The 18,958-nt window shown below is 45.1% G+C and overlaps 1 protein-coding gene across 2 annotated transcripts in view; it reads right to left on the reverse strand.

Moving 5' to 3' along the window:
• The window catches only part of TMEM132B (transmembrane protein 132B), a 371,854-nt gene that overhangs the window by 163,488 nt on the left and 189,408 nt on the right, over nt 1-18,958 (reverse strand). For both annotated transcript variants that reach the window (XM_072722666.1, XM_072722667.1), the window contains exon 3: nt 13,877-14,023. In XM_072722666.1, coding sequence (XP_072578767.1) covers nt 13,877-14,023 — 147 coding nt within the window. The remainder of the gene's footprint in view (nt 1-13,876; nt 14,024-18,958) is intronic.

The following is an 18,958-nucleotide window of genomic DNA, read 5'->3' on the forward strand; positions in this document are numbered from 1 at the left end:
ACCATTTTAAAGCATACGGCTCATCGGCATTGAGCACACTCAACAAGGTGTACAAATATCACACCACCTACTTCCAGAACTTTCTCCTCAGACTAACGAGGAACCCCAGACTCAGTAGCAGCCACTCCTCACACACACCTCCCCCCAGCTCCTGGCAAGCATTTATCCACTGTCTGTGTGGATGTGCTTACGAGGGACACTCCACGTAAACAGAACCATATACTAGGTAGTATTTTGTGTCTGGTTTCTCTCATTGTGCATCACGTATGCAAGATGCATCCAGGTTCTGGCAGGTGTCAGCACTTCCTTCCTCTTCATGGCTGAATCATACCCCACTGTATGGAAAGACATACATTCTCTTTTGCTATCCAAGGACTTGGAGAAATTAGAGCCCTCATACACTGCTAGCGGGAAAATAAATGGGCCTGCCACCGTGGTAAACAGTCTGGCGGCTCCTCAATAAGTTGTAGGCAGAATGACCACGTAAGCCAGTAACTCTGCTCCTAGGTATATACCAAAAAGAACTGAAAACATATGTTCAAACAAAAACTTACATGTTCAAACCAGCACTATCCAAAATAGCCAAAAGGTGGAAACAACCCACATGCCCATTCTTTTTGTTTTAAGTAGCTGGCTTGTGTCAGTCTCATGTCGCATCACAATTTCAGATCTGGTCTGCCAGCCCCAGAATGCTGACAGCACCTCAAGCAGCCCAGGGGAAGTGAATCCAAAGCGGGGAGGGGGGGGGGGCGTGGCGTGGGCAGGGCTGCCCTCCCCACCTGTGCTTCCTCCATGGCAGAGCTAGCTGCATTGCACTGAAGGTGTTGACTTTCCCTCCTCCACTGATGCTTTTCCTCAAATACCTACTGGCATGAGTGTGTGGCATGAGTCTCCAAATACTGTATGCATCAGAATTATTCACCTGCACATATCTGCCTCTGCAGATGAGCCAGCCATGCTCAAACCCAAGAGAAATTCACAGATGGCAGAGTGAACTTGGGAACAGTGTCTTCTCCTGGGGAAATCCTGAGACATGGAGGAGAAGACTCCTTGGAACCAGCCAGCCAGTTGACCATGAAGAGTTCAGCCGCAGACCTGCATTCCCAAGAGAGCACAGGGACAAAGCAGGGACATGCATTCATGTGCTAGGGCTGCAATAACAAAGCACCACAAACCAAGTGGTTTAAGCAACAGAAAGTGATTCCCTCCCAATCCTGGAAGCTCCCAAGATTGAGGTGTCACAGCATGGCTGGTTCCTTCTGAGACCTGGGAGCAGAATCTGTTCCTTGCCCCTCCCTTAGATCTGGTGGTTTGCTGAAATCTTCAGTATTCCTTGGCTTCTAGAAGTATCACCCTGATCCCTGCTTTCACCTTCATGTGGCATTCCTCTTGTGTGGGTGGCTGTATCCGAATTTCCCTCTCCTATAAGGGCACCAGTCCTACTGGATTAGGGCATGCCCACTTCATTATGACCTTAGCTACCTAGGACTTCCCTCCACTAAGAGGAAACATTTTTATTGTTGTCTGTTTCATCCCACTAGAATGTAAACTTCACAAGGGAAAGACATTGAGTGAAAGTTTCTGAGCAGCCCTGGTTCCTGGAGCTGGCCTGTCTTTCTTGTTGGTGACCTGGGTAAACATGTCTAAATTCCACCCTTGGAGAGAAACCAGGAGATTGTCCTAACCCTGGAAGAGCAGGGCTGGGGGCTCCATCCCCTTCTGCACCCAAATCCTTCTTATCATGGGCTACAGGACAAGAATTCTGGACCCAGAGTAGCAACCAATCGTAACTCTCTCCTTCCTCTTTTGTAAAGGGTTAAATGTCTCTCTTGGATAGTCATAAGAGATGAAACTCAAATGTACAAGAAAGCAGAGCATTCCAGCCAGGAAGCTCTAGGCAAGGAGTTTACAATGTTACACATTCCCATTCCACAGTGTCATTCTGGAAAGGGGTAGGCTGAGCAATCCTTGTTCAGGAACCAGAGACAATGGTCCCAACAACCTGTCTATCCCTCTGCACCGCAGTGATGGAGAGAGAGGATGGCTCAGGTGCACTGGGGGTTTTTTCTTCAGGGTTTCCTGAACCCTTGGTGAAGAAAGAATCAAAGGCTGGGAACATATACATACCACTTAAGTGTAAACTATGTATAGTGACTTCCTTCCAGAGAACAGTATGGAAACTGGATTGGGGAGTGGGACAGGATGTAACTTCACAGTAGAGAAACACAAACACTACTTCAGCCAGGTGATCAAGGTCAATATGAATAGTGATGAACCACGTTGGTAGTCTGTACTCTTCGTATGATGTGATAAATATGGCACCTTACCTCTGTCATCTTCCTCCTCAAAACCTATAGCCCCAAAACCTACACTCAAGAGGGGGAAAAACCAGGTAAATCCCAATGGGAAGACATCTGCAAACTACATGATCAGTCCTCCTCAGGACCAAGTGGATCATTTGGTAATCCAGAGAAAGCTCTTCACAGGGAAAGGCTGCACTCCCCTGTTGCCATCAGCATCAAGTTGCCTAAATAGCCACGTTTGGATACAGATTGTAAATTGCTCAGCATCAATAAGATATGTAGCCATGTTGTGCCAGGACCTACAAAAAGCCACATAGGAGATTGGCCCTGGGACTGCTTAAAATCAAATGAAATGTCCTTTCAAAGGCACTGAGGTTTCCTCTCACGAGGAATGGGAATGATATCTGGGCATGCCACTTTTATTTAGGTTTAAAGGCATAGTGCAAGAACTGATGCTTCATGGAGGCAAGTTATATTAAATGAATACTTTGAAATCACAGAAAATTTTCTGCAGGGTACTTTGAGAAAGAAAGGGTTTTTGTGGGGGGGATGGGATTTAGGAGGGAGAGACAACCACTCAAAGGTTCATTTGACTGTTTCTGTCAAAGACTGGCACCAGATCTGAGGAAAGTTTCATGGTTTCAATGATCAATTTGCTCATGACACATATCATGTCCTAATAATAAATATGTCAAAGTAAGTAAATACATCAAAATAATGACATAAGAATAAAATGATTTGATGGAGCAGCTGAGATTTCTGACAAGCAAATACCAATTAAAAGGCCAAATAAAGAGTCATCCCCATTAGCATCAACTTTGCCAATTTTCCCTGCTTGGTTTCATCAACTGCCCGCCAGAAATCTGGTGTCAGGTCTCTGATTTAAAACCATCGTGCTGACAGACCTTTGTAAAGAAAACCTCCAATTTCCTCTGGCTCCATTTCTGCCTGCATAAGGGAACTACAAAAGATAAATTTCACAGTAGAAATAAAATCTGCACTCAGTAAGAAAGAGCATGTCAGAACCTAAATGACACTTGGAATTTCTAAGAGAAACTCTTCTCCATTCCTATTTCACAAAGGACTTTCAGTGCATGAAACCGGCAATGCGGTGATTAAGGCTGAGCTTCCATAGTCTTGAACAAAGGAGCTTAAATTGGAGATCTGGAGAAGGCACCAAAATCTTGCCAAAGGGTTGACCTTTGGCAGTGTTTTTCTTTGGCACCATCCTCTTTTTTTTTAGAAGTAATTCTGGTGCTGAGAAAGGAGTCTTGAGCTTAGAATTACTGACATCTAAACGTTGAGTGCCTACTATGTCCCAGGCACCATTCAAGAATCTTGAAGACTGGTCAATCCCAGACCCACCAGTCATAGCTATGCAACTGTAGGCCCGATATCTCTGAGTCTCACTTTCTCCATCTGGAAGTAGGGCTAATAGTGCTACCTTATTCACAGGGATATTTTTATATTTAAGGGGACTAGTCTACAGCATAGGCTTTGTATATGGTAGGATCTGCTTTGCATAACCCCCGCAAATGCCTCCCGCACTGGCAACTCTTCTAGACTACTCAAAATGTCCCATCCAGGACCACCCAACACAGAAGCTCCATACCCCGAGACTAACCAACCACTATCAAAATTTTGCATTAAAGACTATTCTGGAAGTCTAACACAACACAGTGTTAATGTTATATAAAGAATGGCATAATAGGTCCCCTTCCTAGACATGTTTATTTTTAAACACTTTTAAACTCCTACTCATCCTTTAAGGATGAGTTCCAATGTCACCACCTCTGAGATGCCTTCCAGGATCCCTCCCTACAGAACCCACTGCGTCCTCTTCTTTATCCCATTGCACTTGGTCTCCTGACCTATTACTGTGCAGAGTGCCACCTCCTTACTGTCTAAGCATCTATCTCTTGCACCAGAGTTCTCAGCAACTCGACAGAGACCTCCATCTAAAAAGGACTGTAAAAGCCTAGCCAATTGTTTATACTTGCTGAGACAGGCCACAGAGAACCACAAGGTCTCAAAAAAAGTGGTGTTTTATGATTAGTCTGGCAGCTAGTAGCAGAATGGACTAGTGAGGGAAGGCTACAGGTGGCCACAGGGACACACTAGGAATGAGCTGTGTGAGGCTGTATGTACATTGCCAGGGACGAAGTCCTCAACCATCAAGGCCCTCCTGGTCAGCAGGAAGACTCAGAATCATAAAGAAAGACACACTTTTTTCCAAACACATCAGAATACCCAAATATGGATTTTTCTGCCCCAAACCAGCCATCTTGGGAATTAGGGAAACTTCTGAATCACCTAAATATAGTCACCTTGAAACCTATGAATTTATTCCACACATGGTATCACAACTCAAAATGTTTATCTGAAAAAGAGGATGAAAAGAGAAGCCACAGATTAGAAGAGGATATTTGCGAAGCACATAACCAATAATGGAGTGGTATCTAAAATACCAAAGACCTCTTAACACACAACAGTAAGAGAACAAAACAACCCGATTAACAAATGGGCAAAAAATCTGAACACACACCAGAGAAGATATACAGATGAAAAATAAGCCTATGAGAAGATATTAAACATCATATGTTATTAGGGAACTGAAAATTAAAACAGTAATAAGATACCACTGCATACCTATCAGAATGGCCACTATCCAGAACACGGCAGCACCAAATGCTAATGAGGATGTGGAGCAGTGGAACTCCTACGCACTACTGATGAGAATGCACAGTGGCAGAGCTACTTTGCAAGACAGTTTGGCAGCTTCACGCAAAACTAAACATACTCTTACCATACGATCCAACAATCACACTTATTGGTATTTACCCAAAGAGGCTAGAAACTTATGTCTGCACAAAAGCTAGCACATGGATGTTTATAGCAGCATTATTCATAATTGCCAAAACTTGGAAGCAACAAAGATGTCCTTCAGTAGGTGATGGATAAATAAACTGTGGTAGATCCAGACAATGGAATATTATTCAATACTGAAAATAAATGAGCTATCAAGCCATGAAAAGATGCAAAGGAAACTTAAATGCATATTACTTAGTAAAAGAAGCCAGTCTGGAAAGGCAACAGATTGTATGATTCCAACTATATGACATTTTGGAAAAGGCACAACTATGGAGACAATAAAAGATCAGTGGTTGCCAGGGATTCTAGAGGAGAGAGAAAGAGATAAATAGGCTGGAGCACAGAGAACTTTTAGGGCCACGGAACTATTATTTTTGATACTGGAATGGTAGACACACATCATTATACATTTGTCTAAACCCACAGAATGCACAACACCAAGAGTGAATCCTACCACATACTATACCACATACTTTGTTAAAAAGAATATATCAGAGGGCACCTGGGTGGCTCAGTGGGTTAAGTATCTGACTCTTGATTTCAGCTCAGGTCATGATCTCAGGGTCATGAGATCAAGCCTGGCATTGGGCTCCACATTCAGCGGGGAATCTGCTTAAGATTTTCTCTCCCCCTCTCCCTCTGCCTCCCCCCTACTTGTACTATAAATAAATAAATAAATAAATCTATCTTTAAAAAAATATATCAGTATTGGTTCATCAATAAAAACAAATGTACCATACTATTGCAGGATGTTAATAATGGGGGACGCTGTGCCAGGAGAAGTATGAGAATTCTCTATAACTTCAATTCTGCTGTAACCTACAAGTGCTTGAAAAAGTCTATTTGTAAAACGTGTATTTGAAAGTTCTTTGTATCAGTCAGCATAGACTTCATTATGCCTGGTAAGAAATTAAGTCCATACTACAATGGCTGAAGACAATAAAGGTCCAGCAGTCACTCACACTACTCGTCTTTACCAGACCAGCAGTGGGCCCTGCTCCACACAGTCAGTGACAAAGACTCTCTCCTTAACCAGACTGGACACGGGCTCCTCTGAATGCCCCCTCCCTCCAAACTTGTTTCTGTTCTTGCCACACCTTCAGAGCCCGATGGCCCCATCCCTGATATCTGATTACTCTCTATATTCTAACCAAATTCCTCAAGCCCACCCTTGGTGTCTGCTCACTGGGGCCTGCCCTCAGCAAGAATCTGGTTGGGGCAGTCTGGCCAGGACTGCCTCTTACCCAAGATAACCCCTCTTAGTCACATGTCATCTACTGACCCCACCCCACCTCAACTCTGCTCCTCAGCTATAAATTCCCACAAGCTCTACAGATTACATGCAGGTATCTTTTCCCTTTTCTGCAACAGTTTCCAAGTAAAATCTAACTTTACCACTTGCACTGGGGTCTGGTTCTGGTCATCTCTGACATCACTCAGAGGCTAGGCTGATGGGTGGGTTTTTAGGCATCCTGCACCACCCCTCCTCCAGGTGGGAGTCCTTCACTTGAATAACAATTACAAGAGATTCGACAATACAAAACCTAAAACATGGCTAAAGTGAAAATATAATCATAATAAACGAAACACAACAAAGCAGAGAGACATTTGCAGACAAACAAGGGGGAAAACTCAGATTTCACCAAAAATCAAGTCAGTGGAAATTAAGCCTACAAGAACATAGCCATATTCCAATTATTAAATTATCCTCTTGAGGCAATGCCTAATGTTGGCAAAGGAACCAGGAACAGGGCACTCTCACACACAGCTGGCAGTGTAAATTGGCAAAAAAAATTTCACAAAATCATCAAAAATTTAAAACTTCATCGTATCTTGTGACCTACCCACTCGTTTCTAGCACTCTTTCCTGAAGACTGACCACAGAAGTAGTCAAAAGGCATTTTACATTTTTAAAGAATGTAAAAAGAATGTTTAAAAGGGGGGAAAAATGAAACATGGTAAGTAAACAGATCTATAATATCAATAGAATATTATACCACTATTAAATATTACACTTAAAACTACAGGTTCATTGAAAGGCTCTGTGAATGTTTATTTGCTGGAAAAGGTTTTTGTATGTGTGCATATTTGTATTTTTGGAGAAAGAGAGTCTGCCCCTTTCATTAGTTTTTCAAAGGGGCTGATAATTTTTGTTTCAAATATTTAACAACCTGAAAAGATATTGCCATATATTTATTCTACATTGTGAGAGAAAACACCTTTCAAAGCTACAAACTCTAGTATTGACAAAAATAACATATTTGTGTACATCCACATCTGTGTAAACACATACATATGAATATATTCATCAAAATATTAACAATGGTTACCGGGGATCCCTGAGTGGCTCAGCGGTTTGGCGCCTGCCTTTGGCCCAGGGCGCGATCCTGGAGTCCCGGGATCGAGTCCCATGTTGGGCTCCCGGCATGGAGCCTGCTTCTCCCTCCTCCTGTGTCTCTGTGTCTCTGCCTCTCTGCCTCTCTCTCTCTCTCTCTCTCTATCATAAATAAATAAATAAGTCTTTAAAAAAAAAAACAATGGTTACCTTTGAATCATACGTAGGTTCAGGGATGATTTTTATCTTCTCCATCTTATTTGATGTATCTTCTAAATTTTCTACAATTGAACATCTATTACTTTCAAAGTAAGAAGACTTCTAACATACCTATGCTGAAACTAGCCAGCAGTATAAATTCACGGAGTTTCACACTGGCTAGAAATAGAGATGGCATGTTTTTAAAATATTTCTCTTTCCCTTTTCTTTGGCTGGCCTGATCCCTTTTGGGTGTGGGGGACGAGCCCTTCATTTCCCATAGGCAAAACTTGTTGTCACTTTGTAGAATGAATTACAGACAGATCCAGCACATGATGTGTTTCTATACCTTAAATCCTGGTTTAGAACTATCCTGGCAGCTGCTACTGAGAGATTTCTAGCTGCCCAGTTTCAAATTTTATTGTAGATCTAACAATTGTGTGTTTCTAAATCCACAATTTTCAAATCCTAAAACTGTTAAAAATAAACAACCTTTATCTTCTTAATGGTGTTTGAATTCAGTACTATTTAATTCATTCCTGTATTCCACTAATTCCCAACTCTGGCTACACATTAAGATCACCTGCAGGGGCACCTGGGTGGCACAGTAGGTTGAGCATCTGACTCTTGGTTTTGGCTCAGGTCATGATCTCACAGTTGTGAGATCGAGCCCCAAGTCGGGCTCCGCACTCAGAGCAGAGTATGCTTCAGATTCTTTCTCCCTCTCCCTCTGCAACTCCTGCTTCTGTACTCGCTCTCTCTCTCAAATAAACAAATCTTTTTTAAAAAATGACCTGGAGGGTCTTTACAACATCAATGCCTGTGACCCACTGAAGTGTAAAGTATGAGGGATGTGTACTTGTTAAGGACCTCCAGGCTACTTTGATATGCATCCAGGATTGAGAAATCTTGATTTATGCACTCAGCAAGTAGTCATTAAGCCCCTGTATTAGTTTCCTATAGCTGCTATAACAAACCATCCCAAACTTAACAGCCTACAGCAACAGAAATTTATTCTTTCATAGTTCTGGAAGCTAGAGCTCCAAAATCAAGGTGTCAGCAGGGTCACACTCCCACCTATGTCTCTGCCTCTCTGTGTCTCTCATGAATAAATAAATAATATCTTAAAATAAATAATATCTTTAAAAAAAAAGTGATGCCTGGGTGGCTCAGCAGTTTAGCGCCTGCCTTCAGCACAGGGCATGATCCTGGAGATCCAGGATCGAGTCCCACATCAGGCTCCCTGCATGGAACCTACTTCTCTCTCTGCCTGTGTCTCTGCCTCCCTCTCTCTCTCTCTCTCTCTGTGTGTGTGTGTGTGTGTGTGTCTCATGAATAAAGAAATAAAACCTTAAAAAAAAAAAGAAGGAAAGAAACTGACAAACAGAATCAGGTAGGAAACACCACTCATATGTGAAGGCAGAGGAGGCTGCTACCACCACTGAACTTCCTTTGTCCTTCTTCTAAAAATAAAAAAAAAAAATCCTGAAGTGCAGTGAATCATTTATCCTGGTGTTTCCTGAATTCATATAATGACACTTGACACAGTGGTTTTCTTATACTAACAGTGTGGTTTCATGTTTAACAGCTGAATTTCAGAAAAACCAATGAATTAGTCCAGTCACTCAGGAGGGCAATCCCTTCATTTGCCTAGGATTTTCTGGATGAGAGCAGGCAAAGAACTCCTGGAAGATCAGCTCCAGATTTTCAAACAGGTAACACTCCACAGTAAACATCTGACCTTGGTCTTGATTTCACGTTGAGCTGAGTTTACAGGGTGTGTCTATTTCTTTAAAGAAATCTATTTGGGGGCTTTTGCTTTTCTATCTTATGGAGGGGCACAAACTCCTGTGGTACATCACTGAGCTTTTCTCCAGTAGTTTCGGTGAGAATGAGCTCTGTATTGTGGTTTCTGACCACAGAAAAAGTTGCAGCTTTTTTTCTCAGAGATTTGGGTCCCGACAACCAGACAGAAACCATTCAAGGAGCAACCTTGTCTCCAGCTCAGACCATACGTGGTCTCCATGCAAACCACCTGGCAGCCACCTTCCATTAGTGCCATGTTATCTGTTCCCAACACTTTCAAATTTCCTTATTTTTCTAATCTCTTCTCTCCTCCTTTGGTAACGCTACTCTTTATCTTGCGGTTTTCATCTTTATTATTCACATTTCTTCACAATGAGCATTCATTAAAATATTTTAAATTAAGACCTTTTACTGCCTTTCTAACTGAGCGCATCGGGCCTTCCCATATGACACATTTTTAATTCTTATCACAGAATTTCAGGCAGTTTGTACATTATATTCTATTAAAAACTCTATTCCACCCAAGGTTGTCACAATTCAGAGATTACAGCTTTCTGAGGGATGTTTTGTTAGGGATATATTCATATATTCACTTTGTTAGCTGGCAAACACGGTCCATGAGCTTGTATTTCACACCTCATTTGACATCACAATTCAACAGCAAAGTACAAAAAGAAGCAATTATTTATTTAGATTATGGAATGAATTTTAGAGAGTTATTAGATAAGTATAAATTGTCATGCCAAAGCATCAATCCCGTCCTTCCTACAGCCCCAGGGAGGTCAAACACCGAAGTGGAGAAGAATGAGGAGGACACTGGATAGGAGGGCATCTCATCATTATGTAACTCTGCCTATGTAGTGACTTTTCTTCTCCTGTAACTTTATCAAAAGTGATAACCACAGCCTATGTTTTATCTTCAATTTAAAACATCATCACATGATCAAATATTTCAAAAAGTCAATTTCCTACATCTAGACCACAGATACTGCCCTCGTACAGACCCTTTTGACACAGGAAAGCTTGACTTGCAACCATTCGACTTCATGATGATATAAAAGGAATATGCATTCAGAAGGAAGCATACTTGGAATTTTGAATCTGGATCTCGTCCTGGGCTCACGATCTGTGGCCCCATCCTCTCCCATGATGCTGGGCAGCAAACACAGTGCCTCATCAGTCATGTGATCACCAGGGTCACTGACTACAACCTGCACCTACACAGCCATTCTGTTTGTCACTGTCCGTGCAGTCCTCAGTAAATTATATGGTAGAGTCAACACTTCCTTATAAAACAGACTTTGTAGTAGATGATTTTGCCCAACAGGAGCTCATATCAGTGCTCTGAGCATGAATTAGGTGGGCCAGGCTAAGCTGTGGTGTCCCATAGGTCAGGTCTGAAAAATGCATTTTTTGACTCATGATATTTTCATCTTACAACAGGTCTATCAGGAGCTAACCCCATTTTAAGTCAAGGAAAATCTATGCCCAAGATGTATATATACTCAAATGGTGATTTCAGAGGGTGTAAGTCCAAACATTCCATTCGGGCCTCTCCAGTAGAGCAGGACTGTGGTAACCACAAGGCCCCCTCTCATTTCTGTCTCCTCACCCCCAGCATCCATCCCCCAGAACACTTCCCCATCCTTTAAGTCCATGTCATTCAGGTGCGTGGCCACAGAGATTGGTTCTGGTAGCTCCATGATTCAAACTAGACCAAACAGAGCCAGTGGACCTGACAGGGAAAAGCAGCATCCTCCCTGAAGTGACCGCAACAGCAGGATGGACGTTGGGGAGCTGCTGGTGGCCAACCTGCCACCAGGAGGGAAGATCCTGCTGGAGATGTTGCCAACCCAAAAAGACAGGGGCCAGGGCACTAAAGACACCACTTGGCATCTGGATCCAGATGCCCCTGGTAACAGCTCCATCTGCATGAGGAACCCAAGACTCCTTTTCACTTGGGCTTCAGCCACTGGACAAAGACTACCTGACCAACACTTTAGCAACCCAGAGGAAGTCTGAGCCCCAGCGCAAAACAGAGATGAAGCCACAACCCTTGGCAGGCACCACGTTTGAAGAGAGTGGTCAGCAGTGCTAGCTGACCACCTTCTCCCACCCTTCTTCCTTTATAACAAAGACACCCCCACTACAACTCTCCAAAACAGGGCCAGGTGTTTGCTTTCCCAGACTGCTTCTTGGGCAAAAGCAGGGGCCCATGGCTCCTCCATGAGATCTAAAGAAACAACTTCCAGGACTTTTTCCCTGATAAAAAAGAGGTACACAGGAGAAGCAGCTCTCCCTTCCCATATTAGTGAACAATTGGGTGAGCTGGTAATGCCTAGAACTGCTGCAGCCACCTTGTGATTTTGAGCAAGATGAAGATGAAGGATGACATTCAGGGAGGTAGGTACTACAGAGAGGAAGACAGGACACACCTGGGTGACACCACCTTTGCTGCCAGATTAGCCAGCAGCCAACTACCTGCTCCTAAGTTTCTTGCCAAGTGAGATGATAAAACCGTGTTGCAGCAGCCATGTTTCAGTGGGTATCCTAGTACTTGCAGATGAAAGCATCTGAGCCAATATAAAAATCCTAGGCTCTCCCCATATACTGACAATTTGGGATGTGGGAACACTCAGCAGGGAGATAGACTTCCAGTGAAATCATGCACCATGCAAGGTTGTGGACAGAAAGCTCCATCAAGGGATAGAGAGGAGGATAATCAGAATGTTGAGTCTGGAGTCAGCAATATTCTTAACAGGAGGCCGGTGACCACTCACTCCTTTCTCTTTGAAAGAGATCTTCATGGGACGTGTGGGTGGCTCAGCAGCTGAGCGTCTGCCTTCCGCTCAGGGCATGATCCTGGGATCCCGGCTTGAGTCCCACATTGGGCTCCCTGTGAAGAGCCTGCTTCTCCCTCTGCCTGTGTCTCTGCCTCTCTCTGTGTCTCTCATGAATAAATTAAATAAAAGATTTTAAAAAAAGAAAGACAGAAAGAAAAAGATCTTCAAAAGCAGGTAGGACAGGGTCCTGGTTAAGGCTGGCTGGGGTTACCCAGGCAGGGAGCACTCAGTGCAGGACTCCACTGGAGGAAGCAAGCTTCCCTCAATCTCTCCGAGCCTCAGGAGCCCACCCGCCCACCCACACCCAGTGCGTTCACAGGGTACCCCCTTAAGGCTTAACACTGTGGATCTCTGTGAGTTTAAATACTAGAAGAGGGCAGCCCGGGTGACTCAGCGGTTTAAGCACCTGCCTTTGGCCCAGAGTGTGATCCTGGGGTCCCAGGATCGAGTTCCATGTAAGGCTCTCTGCATGGAGCCTGCTTCTCCCTCTGCCTGTGTCTCTGCCTCTTTCTCTCTCTCTCTCTCTCTCGCTCTCTCATGAATAAATAAATAAATAAAATCTTAAAAAAAAAAAAAACAAACCCAAAGCTCCTTGTTGGGAAAAAAAAGAGCATATTTAAAAAAAATAAAAAATAAAAAATAAATCCTAGAAGAGACAGAAAAGAGAACAGGATATGACGATGGAAGGTGACAAGAGATCCGCAAGGGGCTCACCTGCTCAGCTGAGGCCTCGGAGTCTCATCCTGGCTGAATGAAGTGTGAACCATTGTGGCTTGAAGGCAGGGGCTGGGGTTACACGTCTAGTGGCTCATTGGCCTGACCCCTCAATAGAGAAGGCTGTTGCCACAGTGGGGACAGCTCCCTCTGCCTTTCTGGAGTCCTAATGCATGGTGACTAGCAGTGACCCCCCCCTCCACCACCTAGTGAGTGCAGCCCCATGAAACCCACGGCCAGTATCTGAGCTGGAGAGGACAAGTGCCTGCCACAACGCCAAGTTCATCTGACTTCACACTCGGCATCCATTACACCAATACCCAGGTGTGATATCTGCAAAATGACTGCATTTAAGCACTAAGAGACAATTACTCAGTCGCTCTAGCCACCCTCCGTTTGTTCATAGAAAGGTACATTTCCCCCTTGCCTCTTAAATCATTTCTATGATCCTCATTTCATTCTTCAGTCTTCGGTGCAAACAATAACACTAATAATAATAAATTCCTAAAATACAGTTCTCGAACCCTGCACATATGCGAGTTCAGGTAATTTTTGAGACTGCTCAACCTAATTGGATCATTGGTGTATAAAGAGCGTGAAGAATAAAAGCCTCCCACAGCAGCGCAGCCCCATAATGGAGCCATTCGGAAGCCAAACGAGAAAGCAGTGCTGCTGAGCGAAAGGAACACATTGCCCATTAAAGGCAGAGGCATCACTTCATTTATGCGCAGATTATTCTGCTATCAACTTTTGCAGCCACCCCAGCCCCACCATGGCCAGATCGCGCACAGGGAAGTAGTGCTCACCTGCTCTGCGTGTCGGGGTGGTGGCCCACACAGGTTAGGGTAGCTGTCGTCTGCTCGCCACTGCCGTCTATGTCCTCCTGGACTGCCCACTGCTGCTCGCTGCTGACTCGCACGGCCGATATTTTCACACCTGCTGCTGCCTTAATTCTGTGGGGTAAGAAAAAGATGTATACATGTATGAAACCACTTTAGTTCAAGACAGTGGTAAAAAATACGGAGCCAGAGCAGGCCTCCCCTTTCCTCTGGGAGACACAGCGAAGACAGGCAGTGAATGGCTCTCCTTTGAAAACTAAGTGTCCTATTATTTTTACAAGCACCTGGAAGTAGGAGCCCCAGCATTTTGGCAAGCACATTAGTTTTCTGTTTCGTCAACACGCTGGGAACCAGCTTGCTATCTGCTTCAGGGGCCACAAGTGATGGAATGGAAGCAGGTGTGTCTGGGCAGGTATGAATGGATGGAATCTGCACAGCCTGCTCTTCACCTGGAGATGGGGAGGGGTCCCCATGAGCTGGAGGGAGCACACACAGCTAGGGGACTAGGGTCCCTGAGGAGGAAGCGGGCAGCCCTGGCCACACGGGGAAAAGGAATGATGGGGCATGCATTCATTGGGAGGAAAATAAACACAGCATCCAGGCAGGATAGTGTGGCCAGGGAATGCCTGGCATGTTACTGGTAGAACCCAAGGACCCACGTGCTCTGGCACTGAGAAAAGGCCAGCTCACAACCTGGCTGTTTTCCATTTGTTCCCTGCTCCTAAAATGACCCTCTGCTGCAACGAACCAGAGTGTGTCTCCTCCTCTGTAACAGAGGGGATTCCAGGGCATCATCCATGTTCTTGAACAGCAGCCTTGGACTTGCCCGTGGATGAGCTGGGGCCATGGCTACAGAACAATCAGGAGGAAGGCAGAGCCGTGGAGTGTCCTCTGCTTGTCGTGCCTTAACCAGGTAGAAATAAGAGGCAAAGGATATGCTTGGACTTCCAAGTCTGGGCACAAACATGGCACAGGGTGGGCACATGCTTGGCTATAAGGGAGAATGAGGTCCCTCTGCTTCCCAGAGGCGTATGTACCAACGAGCGGGCAATGCCCAGTGAGGTCCTGGGGACCCTCTTCCACAGGTACATCAAAAGGAACATGATCGGGTTGCCTGGGTGGCTCAGTTGGTGAAGCATCTGCCTTTGGCTCAGGTCATGATCCCAGAGTCTGGGGACCCAGTCCTGCATCAGGCTCCCTGCTTAGCAGGGAGTCTGCTTCTCCCTCTCCCTCTGCCTGCTGCTCCCCCTGTTTGTGCTCTTTCTCTCTCTCTCTCTCTCTCTCTCACTCACTCTCAAATAAATAATTTTTTTTATAAAAAAGGAACACAATTCAGTCATAAAAAGGAATTTAGCACTGATGCTCTCCACTACAATGTAGATACACCTCAACAACATCCATCAATGTGGAAGAAACCAGACACCAAAGGCCATATATTGTGTGATTCCATTTACATAAAACGTCCAGAATAGGCGAATCCATCCAGACAGCTGACTAATGATTGTTGCCAGGGGCTGGTGGTGCTGTGGGGAGAAGGGGCAGTAACTGCTAAACTAGCTGGTACAGGCTTGCTCTGGACTAGGCCACATCACGAATGTGCTAAATGCCATTGAATGGTTCCCTTCAAAATGGTCAATTTTATGTCATGTGAGTTTTTCCTAAAAGAAAGAAAGAGAAAGAAAGAGAAAGAAAGAAAGAAAGAAAGAAAGAAAGAAAGAAAGAAAAAGAAAGAGAGAAAGAAAGAAAGAAAGGAAGGAAGGAAAGGGGATAGAAGCAGGTAAATGGCCCCTCCCAGAAGAGGTTGAAACAAAAAAATAATAAAAATTAAAAAAACATTTATCAATACAAAAAAAAAATCTCCAAGACCCAAAGAAGGGAACTTATAAAGGCAAAATTTCAGGAGCAGGAGGTGCATCCTGGACTCAAGGGGTGTCCTGACACCCCTGGCTTTGCTGCCCAGTGGGAGGTGTCCAGGGCTGGAATCAGAGACTTCAAATACTTGCAGACCTAATAAAACAAGAAGAAATGCTTCTGCTTCCTTTATTCTCCTTCGCGCAGTTCCTCGCACAGATGCCACCATGCTCAGCCTCTAGCACTCAAGCCCGAAGCCCCCTAAGAAGCCCCTGCCTGTCCCTCCGCAGATTCCAGCACAGCGTGTCCACTGAAGGTTCTCCTTCAGGTTTTTTGTTTATTTTCTTTCATTCTGATCCAAAAATAAGGTCCCTTGTCATCAGGGACCTCATGTTCACCTCATCTTCAGGGACTCAGCATCTCTGAGCAGATTCATGCAATTCAGTGTCAGGGCCTCCCCCACAGCCCTCCTTTTTTGCTTTTTGAGACAGAGGCCATTGCAATGAGCAAACTCTCCCTTGGGAGTTTTGAGAAGCAAGCCTCCAACCAGGAGCAACCACAAGTATCTAACAGCAGGGACAAAGCCCAAGCAGGTCTCAGGGCAGCCACTGTGCTCACCATTGTCACTGTCCTTGCTGGTCCTAAAGAGATCCAGGGGATCCCAGGGGAGAGCAGGAAGTCAACCAGAGACAGTGAACCATAACTAACAGAGGTCACCCTGCAGGGACCCACCAGAGTCTAGGGCTATGCATGGGGCTGCCTTCACCTGAGCAAAGCAGTGCACTTGAGCAGAGGCAGAGAGCTGACCAAGGGGGCCTCCCAAGGTTTCCCTCTGATGAGACTATTGGCCCTGGGACACCACAGATGCTCTTCTACATGCAGTGATGCTTTCAAGAGGGTGTCTGACTCCTTCACCTTTTCCTGGTCACCTGGAGCCCAGATGAGAGCCCATCACAGTCGCCGCCCATTTGCTTCCATCCCCAGGGGGCTGGTCACCCAGGTCTGGCCACCGGCGGGGGGGTATCATCTGTGTTTTCCCCTACAGGGTCAGCTCTTAATTTCAACTCCACCACCCAGACCCAAGCGCTGCACTTGGCATCAGGGCTCCAGACACCATTACTTTTATCCTCTATCTTCATCCTCCTCCCAAGCCACCCAGGAGGACTGTAACCTTCAGCCTGACCCAGAGTATACCATAGACGCTTCTGCCCTAATGCCTTCCCGTGGTGCTGGTCTCCTTTGGTTCTGGTAGCACCTCTGAGCTGCAGCAAGGTCAGACCTGGGAGGCTCACTCTGCTGCACTGGCAATCAAGATCACAAGGGGATCCAGAAATTTCAGTGCAGTGAATTCCTAGGCAAAGAGGAAGTCTCAAGAAAACAAATACCTACCTCTCCCCTTTCCAGGCTTTTTAGGGCCCATCTCTCCCCAGAGGGCACATGCTAACATACCTTCCAAAACTGCCATAAAGAAAGGCCAGCTTTTAGACACTCTAACAGCAAGAACCGTGAGTTCAAGGGTCACAAATGAGCTGTGCCCCTTAGGGCTGAGAGCCACGCAAGACAGATGTACAGCATCGCGGTGTTTGTCTTAGCTCTTACTCTCAACTATTCTTCATTACTAACAGTAGCAATGCACTCTAGCAAGCCTCCTTCAGCACAAAAAACAGACACTCGCCCACCGTAAGGGCTGAAACAAAAAGAGAACATAGTAAGTGTTGACCTGGAACTCGTGTGCATTGCTGGAATGCATGATTTTTATTCTGTTTCTTTGAAATACTATTTGACAATGTCTCCTAAGCTGAACTTCTATAGATCTACAGCCCAGCGCTTCCACTACTAGGTATATGGCCAAAAGAAATGCATGCATGTCTTCCTCAAAAGAGCACAAGGGAGTTCATGGCAGTACCCACCTTTTAAGCCCTGGATGGAAACAGCCTGAATTGCTCACTGAGGTAAAGCACATCGTCACCCAGTGACTATGGTGCAGCAGAAACAAGAATGAACAGTCTACCACCACCCAAAACAACACGATGAACCTCCAGAGAAGCTGTTGGCAAGGAGTGTACACTGCAAAATCCCATTTGCAGAAAGTCAGTAACAAGCCAACAGATCTGCAGATGAAGTCAGCATGGTGGTTATTCTTTGGGGAAGTAACGAGATGGGGTCTCCAGAGGGGCTTCTGGGGCACCAGCAATGTCCTGTTTCTCCTTCAGGATGTGCCTTCACGGTGGGTTTTGAGAGTTCATCAGGCTGTGCTCACTTATGTGTACTTTTCTGGACATATGTTCTAGTTCTGTATAAAGTTCAAAACAAAGCAATTAGACCTCATGTTCATAACAGGGATGCCAAGTTGCAGCCAGCGGAGCATCCACCACTAGATGTGACCTCCCCACTGTTCAAGCTCAGTGGGAGGCCTCAAGGTAAGTCAAACCACCATCACCTTGGACACACATAGGGGCTTCTCCCTGCAACTTCCACCATGCCTCGAGGCACTCAGAGGCCCACCTTTGTTCTGAGGAGCACAGAGTAATCTGAAACTTTGACCTTGTCTATGATGGGGAGGGATCTTAGAATCCAGATGAGCACCCCTGCTGGTTGGACCAAGGACTGGTGACATTCCTGCTGCTACAGATAAGTAATGAGAAAGACATCTAGACTCCAAGCTGGTCTCCACCCAGCAGGGACTAGAGACAGGACAGAGACCCACAGTTTCTCCATCCCATTCCCCTTGGATCCTTCCCGCCCAGAGCATCTACCACCTAGCAAGGTGCAAGAAAACTTGCTTAATAAATGCATCTGAGTCTTTCTGTCTTATACTTAGAACATCCACTTTAGAATTAAGTACTCAGCTCTAGGCAGGAATTTTGATTGTTTGGTTGTTTACACACTAGATGTGCAGTAAATGATTAATCTTCTGAACTGACACTCTCCTCTTGTCGTCACAATGTGGCTGCAGCTGCCCTGAATTTCACATCCTCATCCCCAAAGGAAAAGCAAGACTGTCTCCCTCAGAACAAAATCCTGGAGCTAGGTTTTCATTAGCTGAATTAGATTGAGGATTCCACCTTGGACCAAGAACTGTGTTGGCCTAGGGGGTGGAAGAACAATGCTCACAGGTTTAGCCAGTCAACAAACATCCCTGCACTAAAAATAAAGTTAAGCCCATCTGAATCACATGGTAGTAACAAGAAGCGGCTC

Source organism: Vulpes vulpes, chromosome 10, assembly GCF_048418805.1.
Source record: "Vulpes vulpes isolate BD-2025 chromosome 10, VulVul3, whole genome shotgun sequence".
Taxonomy (NCBI): domain Eukaryota; kingdom Metazoa; phylum Chordata; class Mammalia; order Carnivora; family Canidae; genus Vulpes; species Vulpes vulpes.